At 39.1% G+C, this 21455-nt stretch overlaps 1 protein-coding gene across 1 annotated transcript in view; it reads right to left on the bottom strand.

Annotated features, from left to right (window-relative positions):
• LOC110403267 (mucin-19-like) overlaps positions 7729–21455 on the bottom strand; it is a 16456-nt gene continuing 2729 nt past the window's right edge. The window contains exons 3-13 of the mRNA XM_021406344.1: positions 21245–21440; positions 20118–20372; positions 19073–19185; positions 18524–18743; positions 18201–18359; positions 18022–18120; positions 16497–16745; positions 13800–13883; positions 13067–13179; positions 11053–11251; positions 7729–9871 (exon numbers count right to left, since the gene is read on the bottom strand). Of these exons, the coding sequence (XP_021262019.1) occupies positions 9675–9871; positions 11053–11251; positions 13067–13179; positions 13800–13883; positions 16497–16745; positions 18022–18120; positions 18201–18359; positions 18524–18743; positions 19073–19185; positions 20118–20372; positions 21245–21440 (1884 nt within the window). The 3' untranslated portion in view covers positions 7729–9674. The remainder of the gene's footprint in view (positions 9872–11052; positions 11252–13066; positions 13180–13799; positions 13884–16496; positions 16746–18021; positions 18121–18200; positions 18360–18523; positions 18744–19072; positions 19186–20117; positions 20373–21244; positions 21441–21455) is intronic.

Below are 21455 nucleotides of genomic sequence, written 5' to 3'. Positions count from 1 at the left end.
TCTGATATCTTTTATAGTCATGTAAAAGAACTGAAACTATCCAGGCCAGTGATTTAAAAGTTTGGCATCATTAAGTAGCATCCACCTCCACCCTAAGAACCTTCTTACTTTTAGTACTTTGTACTTCTCTGAATTCATCAACTTTCTCATGCCATGCAGCTCCTTTCTAAATACTAAACAGAAATATTAATTTAATTACTCTGCTCTTTTCTGCAGTTACCAGGCATGTCAGATAGCAGATCTGTCTCAGACTCTTCTTATGTTGTCTTGTTTGTATATAGACAGACTGGCATCAGCAGTCCCTCAGCAACTGGTGGTTTCCGGTCCAGTAGAGACAGTAAGCACTCAGCTACCTTCTGTCAGGTATGGTGTTTTAAAGTGTTACCAATCTGCTACTTTTTAAAACTCTGGCAGTGGCTCACTACTGGCACACCCATGTTAATGTCTGCTTTTATTTCCACCAAGGTGTGCTCTGACTAGTGCATGAACTAATGCTTGTATCCAGTAGTCCTTTATTTTCCTTCTCTTTCTATTTTAAGCCATTCAGATCTACTTTCTGTGTTATCTGTGCATGCTCTGTGGACTTTGGGAATTTCCAGTTGTAGAGTGCTCTTGGTGAGAAGTTCCTCACAACCATATGTACATATCACGCTGGTTAACCTATGCTCAGTGGCAGCAGGGTGTGTCATTAAGGGAAGACAGACCACTCACATGGACATCCCAAACCAATGCCAGTAATCCACTGAACTTAGCTCAGATAATTTTTCAGAGTAGAAGAGGATATGCAGGAGGGACATAACAACATAGCCCCACTCTGGATGGAAATGTCTCACTGTCATTTTATCAAGATGTCAACAGGTTTGTAGCAGCCTACCAGCTTTTGGTTGTGAAAGGAAGGTGAAGAGGAGAAGGAGCTCTCAGACAGGTCTTGGATAGAAGTATTAGCTTCCCAGGTCCTGTCCGCCTGGTTAGTGCAGTGGATTGAAAGCCATCACCAGCAGCCTCCCTGGCCAGAGTCTGAGCAGGCTGACAGGATAACAAGCAGGTTCCTGCAGAGCCATTTGACTCTGGCAGTTTTCCAGCATAAAGCTTTTGGTCTGAAAAAATGACAAGCAATTTTGTACGTTGAGTCTGTGTCAGAGGTAATTCCAAAATTGAATAGCCATTCTGTTCTCTTTTAAGCCCCTCAACTCCTCCAGCTCTTTTGTCAAGAAATCGAGTCAAATAAAAAAGAAATCACTAAATATTGTGCTTGTAACCTTAGTGAAAGAATGACTAATTAAAGTCATCATGAAATAATTACATACTGCACTGTACAAATGAAAAGGGAAACTGTTCCCAGCTACCCATGGAGACATCATTTAATAAAAGGGAATGAGACAATTGCAATACAAGCTGTAGGACAAAGCAAGAAACCCTGTTTCCTTATATTTAGGATACCCATCACTTCTGACACAGCACAAGTGAAATAAAACCAGATTACCCTTTACAATGACCCAAGGCTTCCTTTGCAGGATTTTTTTGGCAGTGACAAACTAGTCCATATTTTCCTACAAGTTAACTGTAAATAGGACTTACACACTTCTGCACCATCATGTTGCAAAAGGACAACACAGCAAATACCGAGTTATTATAGCAAAACAGGTAGTACTTATTAACATGAGATTGAACAACTCAAGGTGAATGGAGTATTCAAGTATGAAATAGACTGGAAATTCTCCCTCTGTTCTAAATAAGACTTTCAGCACTTTTTGCTAGAAGGAAATTGTTCACAGAGCAAGTATGACCCCACTCTTTATTAATATCAGGCCAACCTCAATGCTCCATGCACATAAAAAGTACAAAAGAAGGGGCAGAGGGGTTCATCCACTTCCCATTGTGCTATCAGATGAGACATCTGCCAGCTTGCTTGTCTGAAGCAGGCAGGTTGCTGACAGCGAGAATCATAGCAGGCGTCACCTGTCAGGCTTCCAGAGCATTAACACATCCCTGATTCTTCGCTGCTCTCAGAGCCCCATGCAGTAGGCACAACAAATTTGCAAGGATGGACAGTGATCTCTCATGAAGGAGTGAAGCAGTCATTGTTTTCCATAACAGTTTTCCTTAGGTCTAGTGGTACGCACTGACAAGTCCTGGATTTAGCACTAAAAGAGTTTTCAGCTTTTCCATGCTTTAATCCTTTTATTTCTTCCTGTCTTCCATGCTCATCTTGCATAAATCTGCATATGCACATACTTTCTTTAGCGCCTGGATTGCCCATTCTTTGATGATACACATGAGCTGGCTGCAGCTCTACATGCAAGCTGGATAGGCTGAGAGGCACAGGGATGGAGATGAGGGTGTGTGCAGTAATGCCATGGTGCCTCTGAGCATGCATTTTGGGGTCAGGATGTGTTCTCAGAAGCAAGGTGAGAGGAGTGTGCTGGTGGCATGTTGGACAAGTATGGCACCTTCTCCCAAGACATGAAAGCTGAGGAGGGGTTTTCTTCTAAGACCTGCACCTGCCTCATAATGTAGACATCCATGATATTGTGTTGCTCCAACTTCCCTTCAGAGTCATGCAATCACACAATCATTAAGGTTTGAAAAGACCACTAAGATCAAGTCCAACCATTAACCCATCTCCACCATGCCCACTAACCATGTCACTCAATGTCACGTCTTCACAGTTCTTGAACACCTCCAGGGATGGTGACTTCACCACCTCCCTGGGCAGCCTGTGACACTGCCTCACCACTCTTTCTGAGATGTTTTTCCTAATGTCGAACTTGAATCTCCCCTGGTGCAACTTGAGTCCATTCCCTTTTATCCTTTTGCTGTTACCAGCGAGAGGAGGCCAGCCCCCACCTCTCCACAACCTCCTTCAGCTGGTTGTAGAGAGCAATAATGTCTCCCCTGAGCCTCCTCTTCTCCAGACTGAACAATCCCAGTTCCTTCAGCTTAGACCCATCAGACTTGTGCTCCAGACCCTCCACAGCTTTGTTGTCCTTCTCTGGACACAGAGGGACTCGATGCCTTTCTTGTAGTGAGGGGCCCAACTCGAGGTGTGGCCTTACCAGTGCTGAGTAGAGGGGGACGATCACCTCCCTGCTCCTGCTAGCTACACTATTTCTGATACAAGCCAGGATGCTGTTGGCCTTACTGGCCAGCAGGACACACTGCTGGCTCATGTTCAGTGGAGCACTGACCAACACCCCTAAATCCTTTTCCTCTGTACAGCTTTCCAGCTACTCTGTCCCAAGCTTGTAGCATTGCATGGGGTTGTTGTGACCAAAGTGCAAGACCTTTGGCATTTGGACATGCTGAAGCTCATATCGTTGGCCCCAGCCTATTCAGATCCCTCTGCACAGCCTACCTACCTGCAGGCAGATCAACACTTCCTTCCAACAAATGGAAGTATTTCCTGGTGGCTTCACCTCATCTAAAATAGACATTTAAAACAAGGGCAGATGAATTCAATTTCACGGATGCTCATTTTTCTCTGCTAACCACCAATGCCCTCATACCTGTCACAGTATTGAGCAGCAAATACAGCTGCGTCTTCAGGAGTAGACAGAGCTGTGGTCCCACAGGGAGAACTCCCTCCTTGGGGACAGGCTTACCAGGTGGCAGGAGCTGTGCCCCACAGATTTAGGCACCATGCAGCAGAAGGGAATGAAAAGGATATTTTCCTTACTCACTAATTAGGATTTAAAAACCAAAGCAACAGGCTCCCCAGGGCAGTAGTCATGGCACTAAGCCTGTCAGTCTTAAATAAGCGTTCGAACAATGCTCTCAGATGTAACGTCTGATTTTTGAGTGGTCCTATGTGGAGCCAGGAGTTGGACTAGATGTCCTTATGGGTCCCTTCCAACTTGAGATATTCTATGATTCTATGATTCAGGTTCTTCTATGCAATGCTCAATGACAAGTGAATCCACTGACAGCTGACACTCTGCAGCCATCCATTTCCCCAGACAAGAGAAATGATTAGACAAGTGAAATGACCTTAGTAATAGTTAAGGAAAATGACACTTGGAATATCAGACTTTCTAATTAGCTGAGAGCTAAAATTTAATTACATTTTTGATTTATAGAGCGTTCTTTACACAGATAGTTTGGCCATGCTCATAAAATTATATCTTTTTAATAGTAATTTACTTTAGTTGCTGACTCAGTAAAAATCTCCATAAGAAGTATCAATAAAGATTAAGAATCCATACTGTTGAATGAGGCTTCTGGATGCAAGAACAGAAAACAGATTAACATCTTGAACATACTTGATGTACAATTAGCCTTTTAATCGGAAGAACAGGATGAGTAGTGGTGCAATGAGATAAAGTTTAGGAGCTGCTGTCAATAGCATACCACCGTGACAGCACCACAACAGCAGTGGCAAAGTCTAACAAACGCAGTCAGTCCCCTGACTCAGGCTGCCAGCAATTCCTTCATCTGCTGCCAGTGTGCCACTGAACCAATCCAGAGCATACCAAAGAGGTGTGAGTGGGGGAAACAAATCAAAACCTTTTTACGTAAATGTTTTCATGGGTTTCAGGGCCGTGCTTTATACTGGTATTTAGGCACTCAAAGAGACAGGCAGGATCACACTAAGATCCCCACAGATGTTTTCATCCCTTGCTTCTGTGACTGTAATCCTGCTATGAGTAACACGTGCTGGAAAAGAAAACGCTTGGATGGCTTTGAGACAGGACTCAAGTGCATTACAAAGGCAATTAAAAGGGGAGTCAGCTTCCAGGATGCCTTGTCACTGAGACTGAACCAATAATTCAGGAATTCTTGAAGATTTTAGTACAAATGGGTCTTGGAGCAGCTGGTATGGGTACAGGGAGCACCATCTGGTGGGTACTGCTGCACAGTGCAGCAGTTCCTTGATTTGTTATCTTCATGAATAGTTTTCTGTCCATGTCTAATCAATGTATTAATAAGATATTTAGAAGCTCAGAGACAGTGTTATGTTCATCCAGTCTCAATAAATAAATAAATAAATAAATAAATAAATAAATAAATAAATAAATAACCAACCAACCAAAAACCTTTTTTATGAAGCTAGAAGTATAAGAAAGGGAATAATGGCCACTAAAGTAGCTTTGAAGTTGGTTCCTCCACTCTTTTTTAAATTAACCCCAGAGATTTTTATTTTTTTTTTTCGCATTGTTTGCTTGACTGTGCACATCTGCCATGGGATCATATGCCTGCACTGGCTCACCAGAACAACTAGAACTGAGACAGAAAACTAGACCAGACTTGGCTTATGTGACCTCAGCTGATATCATGGAAGAATCAAGCCTTCCTAAAGGCATCCTGACTCTTCTAGAGTCCCATCTAACCTGTGCTCATGTTGACGCTAGCACAGAATCATGAGGAGCTTAGAAAAGGACATTTTCAAGCAAGTAGTGAAAGATTTCATTTCTCTGGGTTCAAGAATCTATTATTGCTATGTGTTCTAGCATAATTTCTCTTAGATCTGATCATGTGCAGTTCGTGTCTCCACAGCCAGCAAGAGAGACGAGAGAGAGTACAGAACAGCTTTAGCAGCTCAAGACAAACTTTTAGCTGGAGGCCTGAGACAGCTAACTAGATGTGACCTGGCCACATTCCAACCTCTCAGTGCAAGCTTTCTAACCACAAGCTGAGCAAAGCCTATTATTTCTTAAATGTTTGAAAGCTGAGTCCTTCAAGAACCAATTAACACTTGGAAATAATCAACAGACATGTTTAGATAGTAAAAATGTTTAAGCACAACTTCTGTTTAGCAGCGGCACTGTTTGTTTATGAAGTAGAAACCGTGTTTCCAGCAGGCACCAGCTTGATCCAGTCAATGGTAGCTGAACAGATACGTTATCAGTTTGGGTCCCCAGAATGTGATGATCTGGGATAACCCAATTCTCACAAAGAGTAAGAATCACAGAATGGTTTGGGTTGGAAGGGACCTCAGAGCCCACCCAGCCCCAACCCTTGCTGTGGGCAGGGCTGCCCCCCACCAGCTCAGGCTGCCCAGGGCCCCATCCAACCTGGCCTTGAGCGCCTCCAGGGATGGGGCACCACAGCTTCTCTGGGCAGCCTGTGCCAGCACCTCACTGCCCTCTGAGGAAAGAATTTCCCCCTGACATCTAACCTGATTTAGTTTAAAAGCCATTCCCCCTTGTCCTATCACTATCACACCCTCCTACTTATAAGCTCCCTTCAAGATCTGGAAGGCCTCTGTCAGATCTCCCTGGATCCTTCTCTTCTCCAAGCTAAACAAGCCCAGCTTCCTGAGCCTATTTTCATGGGTAAGTGCTCCAGCCCTGTGATCATTTTGATGGCCCTCCTCTGAACCTGCTCCAACAGCTTCGCATCCTTCTTGTGCTGAGGGCCCCAGGCCTGGACACAGACAATGGGAATCTGTTTGGATTATCAATAGAAATATTTCTGTTGCTAGATTATTTTCACATTTTTACATTTTAAAACAAATGTCAGCAAGTTCTGCATGTTCTTACTACAACATCAATCATAAGGATTAGACACAATCCTAAAGCCTTGGCTTTGATCACAACATACAAAATGGGAATGCCAGATTAAGTGACTAGAACTTAGAAGGTAGCTAAAATTTGAGCAGTGGAGACTAATACCACCCAACATAGAATGAGACTCACAAAATAGATAGTTTGTCTTTTATCTACTAGCTGTTGGAGTTGGAATGCTGGGTTACATGGGCCTTGTCTTCTAAGACAACACAGCAAATCTTAAACAGCAGGCTGAAATATTTCTCAATTCTTATTCTACTGGCACCCATGGGAATAATATCAAGTCATGAGCCTCTTTAGAGGCCAGATGGCAAATGCTGCCAGAAAAAGAAACATCCAGACCTTGTAATTGTTGGAAAATAGTATAGAATCTCAAAATTTGTGGTAAACCTTCTGTGATATTCTCATTTGAATACCTCTCCAAAGACTTCAGAGGACATATCTTGCAGAGGTTCACCAAGTAAAATATGCATTACCTATACCTCTTCTATTTCCACAAAATTTAAAAAAAGTGTGAAACATTAAGATATGGTTGGTGTGTGCTGGGTCAGTGTTCTACTTTCAGCCTAACACATGCTTCATGCTGTTCTACAACAGTCTCACTTAGTTTATTACCTTCCATATTTAGGAACTTCAGTATTTTACCGCTAATTTTTACTGAGAACATCTTTGGGTTGGAAATGCTGTTAGTACCACAGATGAGATGGCCCAGAGCCTTCTGCAGAATTTCTTTGTTTCAAAACATTTTTCTCTCCTCCTTTGTGGCAGACCTTACAACAGGTTAGACAAGAGTCTCACCCTGGAGATATCAACAGGAGCCAGCTGTCTAGGTAACTTTGAATGTCTTACCCTCAGCCATCTCTGTCCCACATTCTGGCCCCATATTTCAGAACAGAGAATGTACACAAGCCAGTTTGACTGCCACTTGAAAATGAGGAAGAAATCCCCTGGGGAAAGGGGCACTCTGGTCTTATTTTCAGAGAATTCTCAGTGTCTAGATGCCACAATATGGTAGTATAGGGTTTTTTTAGAATATGAAAAAAATGTTAGATCCAGTAGATCTAACTTCTCACATTTAATCTAGTTCAAACAAATTCTGCTGCTCTGAAATCATATACTGGACCCAGGTAGCTTTGTTGTTGATAGGGAGGTCCACCTTCCCCTCATGCAGCTAGAAGAGACTCCACACAGCAGAAACAACAGATGCCTTCAGAATACAAAATTGTAAAAACAGAAATTTTATTTGTAAAACTTTTGGGAAAAAAGTCATTTAAAATACCACATTTCTTTAGAGATAAAGGCATTTTACAGGAGCTATTCCCAGAATTCCATAGTACAACCCTGCTGTACATGGTCTTTAGTTCAACATTATTTGCGAGGACATTAGAAAGGTTTATTAACAATAAGAGATTGCTGTTCAAAGTAGACCCCTCACAAGGAATTAAAAAGTAGTAACATAAGCAAAAGAGCGCATTGGTATTTTCAACACAGCTCACCAGAGAACTTGTATTTACTGGCAGAATGCATTGTTAAATGTTATTTTCCCTGAGTGGGAAACAGCAAAATCAGCTGTATTTATAACCTACAAGAAAGAATTTTAATAAATATTAATCACACTGAAGTGCTCACGCAACCAGCATGGGCCATTGGCCTCACACCAACACTGCTGCTAAGCCAAGGGCAGAGATCATGGCTGGCTGTGATTTCCACTGGGGTGATTTGACAACCTGAACAGCCTACAGCCTACAGGTGGTGAGGCCAGCTCCACCTTTCTGCTTACCCTGTAGGAAAGGATATATAAAACCTGACTGCACACAGAGGCTCTTTGAGTGCTGATGTCCTATAACATGCTCCAGTTCTGGACACTTCCTTACTCTAACCCTTGCTAACTAACCATAATGTAATCAGCAAAGACAAAGGGCATGAACTGCTCAGAGAGCAGGATCCGGGGTCTCAGAACATCACAAGGTATTCAGTGCTTCAGTACTTCAATGCTGAGCATTGGTATACAGACAAAATACACAGACATAGGGAGAACTGCTTTGAGATTAAATAAATAACTCCTACTGAAAATATGTACAGAAATATACTGCCATTAATTATTTGTTCAGCGCTTTCCAAGGAGAAAAATACACTACAGGAGAAGCAGACAGTATCCTCACTGGGACTGCAGCTAAGGGTGGTGAAAACAAATAAAGACTGTTTCTTTCCATTTCCCTAGAACACAGGGTGTTGTGCAATGCCACAGGATCCACTGGGCTGCTTTCAGCAGACTCTGCTTTGGGATTATGAGGAGCAAGGCAAAACGGCATTATATGACACACTCTTGCCCAGCTTTCTTTGACAGGCATAAATTAAAATGACAAATTACTTCAGTCTAGATATTTTGTATCCCTTCTCCCATCTTCTAGTAACACGTCAAACTACACAATTACTGATTTCCTTTTAAATGACATTTGTGTCTAGCATGCTGTCCATTTGTCATGTGAGGGCATTTGTTTCTTCACAGCCCAAGAATTAAGGAATCAAATCTTGAATTCAGAAGCCTTCAGATAATTTTGCTGTTTCACCAGAGACATCTGTGGCAAGTCCATAATGCCCAGATCTATCTCACTTTCCTCCAGACTCTAAACCAAGCTGCATATGCTAAAACACGAACTGTTCTGGGCCCATTTTACAGTCACTGGAGAGAAAAAGGCATCTGCATATGGTGATAAAAATCTCTCGTTAGGTGAATCACCTTTAACATAAAGCTAAACTCTGGGATCAGATTTGTAATCAAGTGTCCTGCTATAGGTACGAAGATTAGTCAGTTTGCTGTGTCATTTAAACATAAGAGAGTATCGAGCAGTTCTAATTCTGTCTCTCTTTACAGTCAATGGCTAGGAGTCATTGCAGTGCCTACAGTGGGTAGTCTAAACAGGAGTTTCTCAGTGCCTCGGTCTTCCCTACCTACTATGAGGAAAATTCCCAATTCCACACCCAAGAGTAATGTCAAAAGGATAATTCATTAGAGGATAATTCATGAGCCCAGGAAAAGATTTTCGGAAGGAGAAGGTAGGGTTATCTTAGGTTAACATCAATGATTAACAAAGCCAAAGAATTTTGAGACAAATATATTAATTTTCCCCTGTACCCAAAATACGTAAGTCAAAACGATGGCTTACATTACAAGTGCTTGTAGACAAAATTTCCCAGGAGTCCTGTAGGTTCAACGAGGTATTTACCTGAACTTTTCTTCCTCCAAATATAAACCAATATTAGCAGAAAAATTAGCACTAATGCAACTCCAAGTAAAACTCCAAGGACAATCACTGCCACTTTCCAGGAAGAACTTTTTCCAGTTGATGACTGAGTAGACAGAGCTGGAAATTTTAAACACATATTAGATATATTAGTTAGAAATGATTTAAAAAGTAAAAGTAGGAAAGCTTGGAGCCCCAAGTGACAGTTGCATTTTATTTTTGGACAGCTTTGAAACATTTGAATAATATAAAAATATTTTTGTTTGAAGTAGAGCTTTGTTAACTGGGAAATTTTATGAACCCACCCCCCTCTGAAGCTTCTTGAGATTTGTTGGTGACACCTGTCATCAACAGATCTAAGGTTTTGTTTGGCTGAAAATGTTTGGAAGGCTCTGGGAGAAGAGAACACCAGTTTGCACCTCAGAAAAGGTTACTCCAAGGTGTGAAAAACTGGTGTAAAAAGTGAAGTATACATAATTTAACCCTCAATCTTTATACTTGCAACTTTGTAAAATTAATTGGGACCTAGACTGCTAGTCCATGGCTTGCTCCACTTGCAGGCCATGAGTGGGCTGTATCACATGTAAGCATATCTCATCTCCTTAGTAAAGATACACTTAGTAATGGTGAAAGGGCATACAGACTAAAGGATAGTACTAGCCAGCCTTTTATAAAAAACATATTAACTGGGTCTGGGAGAATGTCTATATTTCATGAAACCCCCTTAGCTCATAGTAGCTCAAGGCAAAAAGCGTTTTACCAATATCGTGAGCATGACAGCATGACTGTATTTTGGATGAATATCCTTCTGCACAATTTCTACTTCCCGATTCTGCCTCTCAGCAGCTCTGCAGTACTTTGTTTTGCTAAATTCACACTGCATCTAACCAGGAAAGCAAGTGCCAAATGTTTTTGAGAGTTATCCATTAGACAAGAAGAACCCTTCCAGCACATCTGTGCCAAGGGAAGAGTGTTACAGGTGCCACTACAGAAGAAGTATGGGTTCTCCTCATTCCTTTCTTCACAAAAAGCATGTCTTTAAATGATCTGTGTGGAGGATATAAAAATGGCTACACGCTACCTGGCCCTCCTTTTAGCTGAAAAGAATCCATTCTTATGGAAATGGCTAAGCAATTTAAAGTAGATCTGCAATCTACGTGATAGTTGGAGTATGCTTTCTGTTTAAATAGATATGCAAATCTCTTGAAAATAAGTTAGTTTATCTGCTTTTGTACATAGTAGAAGATCTGATCTCTTAATCCCCACATTATCACAGAAAATATGTTTTTAACATCACTTACATTGTACTTGTACTTCAGTTTGATCACCAAACTTGCTCTTTAATATTTGGCTTAGGTATTCCTGCACAACTTTCACATCAACAGGCTCTTGTTTTTGCAGTACAGAAATAAAATAAACAATCACACTCCCAGGTCTGAATCCAAGCACCATAATATCAAAATGATCATCTTTCAATTTGATGCGCATTTCTGTAACAATCTGTAAAAATAGAAATTTATGTTTGTTCCATTGTGTCAGTCAACTGAGATAGATCAGGAATTATTGCATACATACATCAAGATATTTACTTTCTGAATTTCTCCTTATTTCAGTGTTGTCTCTTTGGAATAACAAACAGAATAATGACAGTAATTTTTTTGTCAGGACCAGTGAAATACTTATGGAAGGAGAATTCTGGAACAGAATGCAGTCTGCGATTGAAAATATGAAATCAGACTTTGACTTTCAAAGCAGTAATCTGCTTAGTTAATGAGTATTTCACTGGAATTAGTTGTCCTCCATATGCTACAAACCCATACAAGATCCCAATTGAAAAAAAACAGTACTTACAAACTATGCATAAGGTTTCTAAAATTATTGTTAGTTGCCCTACTTGTATTTTTTTTTAAACAACTCAACCTTGAGCATGATGGTTATGCACACAGTACCAGGGCAGAACTTGACGTTAGAAATTTTGCCCTATTCTGAATTACTACTCAACTAGAGTAATCTACCTCTATCTTTCTCCTTGGAATAACCCCCCATCTCAGACTAGATATCCCCACAAACTACACTAAGATTTCTGGCCAGAGACACCAATCATGTTTGTCTTTTGCCTACTGTGAGGAGAGGTTTAGAAAGGAAACCTGGACAATGCAGGTGAAAGTGTTAAAAAAAAAACAGAACTATAATTGCAGTATGGTATCACTGTGGAATTTAAAAGAAATAGTTAAATACTTGAATTGTGTTAAAAAAATAAGCAACTTTGAAACTGGCAACGTGTTCACTCATGATAGTACAATTTCTTTGATTTTGTCAATTTCTAAAGAAAAATGTAGTAATAATAATCTTGGCATATTGTACACAGTCTAAGTGAAAGTTTACTAAAAGGCAATAAAGAGATTTTTCTTTCATTCAGTCAGGTTAGCAGAAGCCTGTTAAATTGACTGAAGTCAATTCTCTACCTGTGAATTGGAGATGCTAAAATTAATAAGACAATCACTTCTGAGTTGGTGTTGTGAGAAAAAAATAATTATTCCTTATGAAATCCACAGGGATTCTGTGGTAAAAAGTATGATAATCACACTAAAATATTTTTATCTGTTAGTTACACAAAAGCAGTCTATCTCAGTCTTAGAATAGTGGTACTTTTCCAGTGGATTCACATATATCAGGATTCCTAGGTGATGTGTAAATTGACTAGCCCTTTTCTTTAACATTATCTTAAAGATGGCTAAGAAGCGGTCTGCTGCTTCTGCAAGTCAGCTTTACTAGAATCATCATCATCACTAAACTTCCACTTTCTCTTTTCAGTTTCTCCTTGATATGGTCTCCTCATTTCCTTCTCCAGTCCACCAGCCGGTACTCTGAGGAAAATTCACAATGATCTGGGCTAACAGTACCCACTGGTAAACAAACAGTACCCACTGGTCCCGTATTTCCTAGTGTGTGTTGAACTACTTCTTTTCCCTTCTCCACAGGCATATGTTTAGTATAGTAGAAGACAATAAAGGAAATGCGAAGTTTCTTGTGCTTGTAAAAAAGAATTTTAAATCATCTTTCACTAAATATTTCACATTTGAAGACTAGCTAGGTAATGTACGCCTCTTCACCAGACGACATGATTTGTCTCCTTGGTTCAGTACAGGTCTTGCTGAGCAAGTGATTCATACGCTAGTTTATTGAGGAGGGATTATCTTTTTCTCCTATCACAAATCTTGATTTAACAATGAATATAAATAAGTCACCAGTATTGCTAATTCCAAAAATTTTCTTAGCTTACTTATGGTGACAAAGGAGATTACAGCAACTTACTTCTGTTTTGATACTTTCAGATATTGCTTTGTAGCCTCCACTATCAGTGTCATAAAGGGAATCGTTAAATATCTGTTTTTTTAACAAAGCTCTGCAGGCAAAGGATTGGTAATCTGAAAAAAAAAAAAGAAAAAAAAGAAAAAGAAAACAGTAGGTAAATCCTGGGACACCACTTTACAATTGCTTTATGGACTTTGTTTTCTCATGTTATCAGTTTATAGTATTAATTGATAGAAACAGGAACAAATCAAGTTGTAAGAAAGAAGTCTATCACACAAGTGTTTACTGGCTTATGAACCTTCAGAGTTGACTCCTCTTTCTCTTAAATTTTGTCTGCCATCACAATCCTCACAATTTGTTAGTCATTCTTGTATTATTCAGGGCATATCCCACTCCCTAATTCAACAGTCATTCTCCCATTGATCTCAGCAGAAGTAAGAAAAGTGTATTAGATTCTGCAAAACACTGAGTATGCTTCATCCTCATGAGTAGGTGGATAAGCCCTAAGCTAAAAGAAGTACACTTTACATAGAAAAGTCCAGTCTAAAAATAGAGATGGAGGCTGACACTGAATTTGATAAAGGCAGTTTCCTTACCAAAGAAATGTGAACTTCAGATGCTATGTGAATTAGCATAATAAAGCAGATGACAAGATAGTCATGAAAGATACTATATTGTGAAATGATACCCTATAGTCATAAACAAATAAACAATAAAATTGAGTAAAACTTACTTGAGCATATAATATATTTTAAGTCTGGACAACCACGATTCTGTGATAGGCAAAAATCAGTTCTGTTGAAACAGGAAACAGGATCTGCAAAATAAATAACAAAATCAAGAGAACTGCCTTTGTGCAAGGGTGATTTTTGCTGAGAATTTAGAACTGCAGATTATGAAAATGGATTATACCAAAGAAGAGGCAGGTGGTAGGTTTGTATGGGAAGTCCATGAAACAGAACTCCACATTTAACTACTAGAATAATAGTCCTAGAAGTGTTTTGAAAGTAGTCATACAATCCACTAGAGAACAGAAAAGAAAGTTGCAACAAAGAGACTTATATAGAAAGGGCAAGAAATGATGGAAGAAAGTAAGAGTTGCATAAATTCAAATTAGACATTTCAAAGGATATTAAAAGAAATAATGAGAATTTTCTCAGACACTGAGAAAATATGATAAAGTGCAATATAATTTTATCAAAAGTGAATTGTGCTAAAATAACCTAATCCTTTGACAACTTGATTAAGATCTCTTCCAATCTTTTCCAGTAGAGTGCCAAGTAATATTTTTTAGAGGAAAAAGATGTGTCTAAAGGAATAGGCTAATGGGAAGATGGAAACAAGTAGCTTTAAAAGATGAAACCCTGCACCGAAGGGGGTATAACTTGTGATGTTTCTTGAGAACCACTGCAAGCATAGAACTTGCTTGGCATTTCCATTATAAATCCTACTGGAAAATATAGGAGTATTCTCATAAAATTTTCTAACGTCATAAAGTTAACAAGTGTCATTAGCAGATGGGAATACTGAGGTACCGTACAGAAAGAATTGGATGAAGCTAAGTCTGAAGTAAGAGCAGTAGGATGGCATTTCCTGAAAGCTGGAAAACATTCCCTGAAAGTTGGGCATTTGGGGATTAATAACAGAAAAATCTTCTGTAACTTGGGATTACAGGCACTGAAGAGAAAAGGGGCTCATTGCCTAAACTGATCAAAGCTGTTATGCAGCTATGAAAAAGGCATGTGTATCTAATGCATCGCTCAATACATTTCCAGCAGAGATGACAATACTGACAATATTGTAAGCACAGTGGTACAACCTTGCCTGGATTATTGTGTACAATCCCAGTTGTCCACATTCAGGCTTCTATTTTGAAGAAATTAAGAGTGATGGAGCCTCACAAGGGAAAGAAGAGTTTGTCTTATGAAAGTAAAAAAGAATGGCTTGTTTAGTCTAGCAAACAAAGGCTGAGAGCACTTTCCATAGAAAAGTTTACAATTACATTAGGGAGTGGGAGCATAATATGGGGAAAGGAAGAGAGAAGAACTATTTAAGTCAGAGTGCAATGTTGGCACAAAAGTAAATGGCTATGGATTTGTCATGGAATTCTAGGCTGATAATTCAATAATATTTTTGGAACTTAAAAGAATTACAGCCCTGAAAATGCTTTCCAGTTGGAATAATTAAGGAAATACACCTAATGCCCTTCAAGGCCTTTTTTTCCAGGTAAACAGCAATAGGACAAGGCCTAACAGCCTCAAGTTGTGCCAAGGGAGGATCAGGTTGGATGTTAGGAAAAATATCTTCTCAGAAGGAGTGGTGAGGCATTGGAATAGGCTGCCCAGAGAGGTGGTGGAGTCACCATCCCTGGAGGTGTTCAAAAACTGAGTAGATATGGCAGTGAGGGACATGGTTAGTGGGCATGGTGGGGATGAGTTGGTAGTTGGACTAGATGGTCTTAGTGGTCTTTTCCTACTGTAATGGTTCTATGAGTCTAAGATAACTGATAAGTGAGTTGATGAGAACCCTATACAGTTTTTACCTATTACTAGGTAACTATACTTAACAGACGACTTGTAAACCTTGGTAAGAGGCAGCTATGGATTTCAGGCTCAACATTGCTCTAAGGGCACTAAAGAGCTTTTGTGTGGTCAAGGTAGGCAGAGAAGATTATTCAGTTAAAGCAAGTTCCTGTCTGCCTGTCTCCAACATTTTTTTTTAATTATTATATATTTTTTTAAACAGAGGTACACATGACATGATGACTATCAATGCGCAGACATCTCAGCTATGAATGTGCTTTCAAATGCCATGGAAGCTAAACTGCTGGATAGAGATTATACGTACACTCCCTAAATGTCTCATAAGGAAGACAGAATCATTTGGGAGTCCCTGTGCATAACGTAAAAAGTTCAGTGAAAAGCTGAGGGAAAGGATGTAAACACTCAGGAGTGTACACTTTCTAAACAATGTTTTCCAGGAGTACCTAAAATTGTGAGAAAAAAAAATATAGCATATGTTTTACTTTGTGATATAGTACAGTGATTCAACTAAACAGTTTGTCTTAACATCTGCAGCCTAGGATGAAACTGAAAAGATAACAATGATAATTAAGGACTGCTGGTATTCACAAAAGAATGTACAACCTAAACTTTGCATTATCAGAATATTTACTGATATAATTGCGTTTTAAATATCTTGACTTTTGTACAGAAATGTTTGGTTCATCAGAAGTTTTATAGAATAAGCACTTATTCTTGCAAACTCCTTTTTAATCCAAGCAGTCCCATCTAAGTAAGGAGATGAGTCAGATAAATAAAGACAACTTACAAGATTAGTAGTATATGAAATCAAATCCAAATCATTTTGCAAAAAGACATTCTGAGAGTATATCCATTAAAAATAAATGACAGTATGATCAAGGAAATACCTGTTCGGACCCTCACTGAACTCCTGCTATTCTCAGTACAAGATAATACTTCTACAGATATTGTGTATACGTGACCAGGAAGCAGATCTTTAAACGTAATTGTTGTCTCATTTGTAGTGGTTTTATTTATCTCTTGGATTCCATCCATGAGGAAGACGGTGTAGAGACTGCCTCTCTTGCCATCCTCTGAAGTCCAGCTGAGTCGTATTGCCTCCGCAGATACATTCTCAACTTTAATGAACACTGGCACTGCAAAGTGAAAATGATTCATGCAGTTCAGGGGGATTCTGTTCATTTATGCAATTCTAAACATTTAATATTTAACCAAATAGCGTGAATTAAACCAACATAGAGTTTTTTGAGTTTTCTGAGGGTTAATTTCAGCTTTTTATCCCATTCTCACGCAAGAGTGGAAAGAAACTAAAGTTGGTTCTAAAGAGGTAAAATATATGTAGGTCACTCCAAAAGTAATGCCTATTTATTTCTATGGAAACTGCAACACATACAAAGAGCACAATAACATTATTTGATTGAGCAAATTCTCAGCTACAGAATACTATTTTGCAACATAGTCACCACCATTAGCTGTGCATTTTTGCCAGCAACAAACAAGAACCTGCATGCCATGCTTCTAAACATCTGTACCAGAGGAGGTGACCCATTGTTGCTGTCACCACTGATGAAATGCAGCACTCATCGCTTCACTGTGCTCACATCCACTGTTTGGTCTCCAGAAGTGCTCAGCAAGCATCATTTTTTCTGCATAGAGGAATTCAGTGCCACACCTTTGTTTCATACGCACTTCTGCGGCAGACGCCATTTTGTCAGACTGCCCTCTGCTGCCCTCTGTCACACAGCAAATGTGGGACAGAAGTGGAACAGAATGTTGGAGGGAAGGTTCAACCTCTACTGCCATACCACCAACATCCGCCTCTGATTTTGTGGGCCAACACAGTAAAATAGGAGGTGTTACTTTTGGAGCAGTCCTCATAAAACAAATGTACATTATTAACTTTAACATATTAAACATAAATGGGTGTAATTCCATTTGCTTCTAGTCTCTCTCATCACAGGCAAGGCAGCTGCTCTGACTGATAAGTGTGCTGAGTTGGGCTGCTATCTGACTCATATTGATATTTGATATCATCAGGAGGATGGGTTACTAAAAATTTGCCAGGAGACCCTAAGTTCAGAGCAGTAAGCAGGCATTTAATAACTGTGATTCATAATAACATTACAAAAATGGTCTATCACAGTGGTTTATCCATGGAGGTTGGCATTTTTTTTCCATGAGGAACCCCATGGGGTCCAGGACGGCTTTACCAAGATGTAGAAACTTCTTTGACTGATATTTCTATAATTACATGCTTTCAATGGTTCTCTCAGGCTATTCCTTAAGAAGCTGTGTCTTAAAATTTTACTTCATAGCCAATATGACTGATGAAAAAAACTATTATATCTGATTTTAATAACTAATCTCAGAAAAAAAAATTACTGTAATATTCAATATTAAATATTTACTCACTGCAAGCTCCTGATGTAAATGTGGTAGCAAAAGGAGAACTAGTTGTGGTTCCTGTAGATCTACCCATAGCACTTTCTGGAGGGACTGTAGTTATCTGTTCTGTAAAATAGAAATGGAGGCTGTATGCAGATTTTTAAAGCTGACATATATAAAACAATTAAAAAACATAAAACAGTTACGTGAAGGTGGATTCTGCTTTAGTTGGCAAACTCTCCCTGGAACTCGGGGACTGTTATCTGTGAATCTTTCGTTGCATTGACAGGAATAAGTTGCTCCTTCAGCACTGCAGGTAGCATTTTGTGAGCAGTCATTTAATCCCGGCTGACAACTATTCCTTGCTGCAGCATGGTTAAACAAAATGGAAAAGGAAGAATATTTTAAATCAGCACTGAAAAAAGAAACAGAATACTATTTGCAATTGCTTTGTTCCACTTAAATCCCATTTCACTGGATTTTACCATCAGTGAAAGGTACACTACTACATTGATGCATGAATTCATACCTTCTATAATAGTCTTTTTAAGGTCAGCTTTCAATACTGTACTCATGTTAAGGGCCTCCGTAAAAGCATCTGAAATCTCTGTCTTTGTTACATTTTCTCCTCCATCCAACACAATGCTGAAGGATGCAATCACACTGCCATTCGTGAGGCTATTAATTACAATACGCATTTTCCCTTCCTCTATTAATTTCAGGATCACTGCTGGCAGATGTTTTTTTATCTGCAAAGTAAAAAGTTTCAGTTATTATCTTTTTTCTCCTTTAACCTCAAGAACTGCTATAGCAATAAGCTGCTCTAATTCATTTTGAAACATCTCTTATACAAGGGGAACACATGTAACAGCCAGGTAGAAATACTTTAAATTATAGCTTCAGAGGACGACAACATAAATGAGAAGTAAGGTCTCAGTAAGTGCTGCTTTGTTTATAACCATCATATTTTTTTCATACCTACACTTAAGATTATTCATACCTGTATCCTCATACTTAACGACATTAAAAAGAGCTCAAGAGAAAATAAATTTGGGGTTAGAATTCCTAAACAAAATACCTCCTCAATGAACTTGGCTTCAAATTTCTTAAATTCTGTACTTGATTTGTTCAGATATTCAGGTATGAAGTCTTTATTGGTAATCCTAGTTGTTCCATTGAAGACTTTAGCAACTGTGGAGATATAAAAGACAAAATAACCAGCAAAAGCAAAGTTACTGTTTAAAAATGGTTCCTCAGCTAAACTTCTCTAAGGGCAAGAGTAAACCAGAGCTGAACTTAGACAGGTTAACTCCCTGCACCCCAGTTGGCCAAAGCATAATGCATAAATCCTTGGTGCCACTCACTGACCCCTGTTTCCCTCACCTTTTATTTGATGTGTCTGTGAGAGAAGAGGACAAGGTGTTACATGAGAAAGAAAGGATATCATTGGGCTATATGCCTCACATCAAGGCAACCTGAGCATCATGAGGAGGCCTGTCCTTGACCTGCACTGCACTGACTGCTCCTTCCAACATATTGCTCCATGTACCAGACACAGTTACTCCTAAAATCACAGATCATGCTATCCAGTGGGAAGACAAAGGAAGACTCCAGATTTTTCAATAGTTCAGATAACTACACTGGTAGATTTTACTGCCATCATTTGTAAGCACAGGACAGCTGCTTGCTGAAGAAGAAGCCAGGATTTGCAAAGGGAGACGTAGGAAATGCAGGACTCCAGGAATTCCTTAGTGTAGCCTGCATGGTTACAGGAAGACTATAGGTTTAAAGCTGCTGTCTGCCATGTAACTGGGAACTCGAATGAGGGCACAAGTTGCATGTGAAGAGCAGGGCAGGCTTGGGAAGTGAAGAGTGTGGAGCTGCAAGAGATTGGTTCTAGTTCAGCAAAATCTTGAATTTGGCAGAATGATAAGGGGAGGCTTTGGACCTTAGTTCCATAAAAAATGTGAAGGTTAGCTTTTAGTGTCTGGAGTTTTGGCCTTAGTTTTCCTGTACATTTACAGTTGATTCATGTCCAGGACAGTGCCTGATGAAAGGGCCTTCACTATCAGGCCATGTGTATGTCTGCTAATACAAAAATGGAAAGATTTCACAGAAAATACCTGTCCGAACGGTCATCGATGTACTGACATTCTTAGAGCAAGTTAAAACATCCACAGATACTTGGTATTCATGATCAGAGAGCAGACTTCCAAAAGCAGTACTAGTTTCATTTAAGCTTCTATTCTCCATTTCTCTAGGTCCCTCCCAGAGACGCACATGGTAAGGACTGTCTCTTGTGCCACCTTGAGGTTTCCAGCTGAATTGTATGGTTTTACTGGTCACATTCTCCAGCTGTATGGAGAGAGTAACAGGAGCTAAAAAAGAAAAAAAAATCCCTATAAGATAAGTTGTTGCTATAGGTGTTTCGATAAGAAAAGAATCCTAACGCAAAACTCCTTGCCAAAGGAAAAAAAATCTCTGCAATGTTTTTGTAAAAGTGTAAAATTCCAAGTTCTACCCTACCATGTACAAATCTATCTCCTATAGAATCCCATGACAGCAATACAACAATAAATCCGGGTAACGTTAAAACCTTTGTTTTAAAACAGGAAGGTTATTATTCCCTCAAAAGATGAAAATCATAAAAAAAGTGTAATTTATTCTAAATTTGTGAAGGAAAAAAGGACAGTATTATTCTCTTTATTTCTTTACTTTTACATGAAAAGATAAGAAACACATTAAAGTATATTATATAAATTACAGAGAAAAAATTGGCAAACACTAAAAATAAAAAGAAAAGAGAAAAAAAATAGAAGCAAATATAAAAAACGAAAGCATGTAGATATTTCTGTAGAATTATCCGAATGAGAAAATTCAAACAAAACCACAAACTTAATAAAAAAAAAAAAAACAGAAATACAAACCAACAACAATATCAGATCCAGATAAAAAGAAATCAGAGAGGGAAAATAAGAAAGAAATATAAAAGGTATGATGGAAACGAGTGAAAAAAAAACATAGGAAAAGAAAAAAAAGGATATGAGAGATATGAGAGATTAAGACGTAAAAAAAATAAGTATAAATAGTGATTGAAACATCTGCATTAAAACAAAAATAAAAAATACTCCCACAGAATATAAAAAAAACAAAAAACCATCATAAAAACAAAAAAAAAGTTCAAATTCTTAAATAAAACCAAGAAATATAAAAATATTTAAATAAAAAAAAAAAGAAAAAAAACACTCACAGCACAATGCAGGTGAAGGTGGAATGTACGAGCTGGATGGATTAAAATTTGACAGAGATACAGGTCCCAAAGATGTGGTAAAGAAAGATGACAACAAGCTAGGCACTGGAGAAACAGAGCCCGCACTGCCACTCGCCGTGGCCACTGCTGTGGAACTGGTGTCAGGCCTCACTGTTGCGGCAGCGACGCTGGTGGCCTGGCTACTGCCAGA

This window comes from Numida meleagris, chromosome 1, assembly GCF_002078875.1.
Source record: "Numida meleagris isolate 19003 breed g44 Domestic line chromosome 1, NumMel1.0, whole genome shotgun sequence".
Lineage (NCBI taxonomy): Eukaryota > Metazoa > Chordata > Aves > Galliformes > Numididae > Numida > Numida meleagris.
The sequence above is the reverse complement of the archived record's forward strand: the minus strand, read 5'-3'. Positions and strand labels throughout refer to the sequence as shown.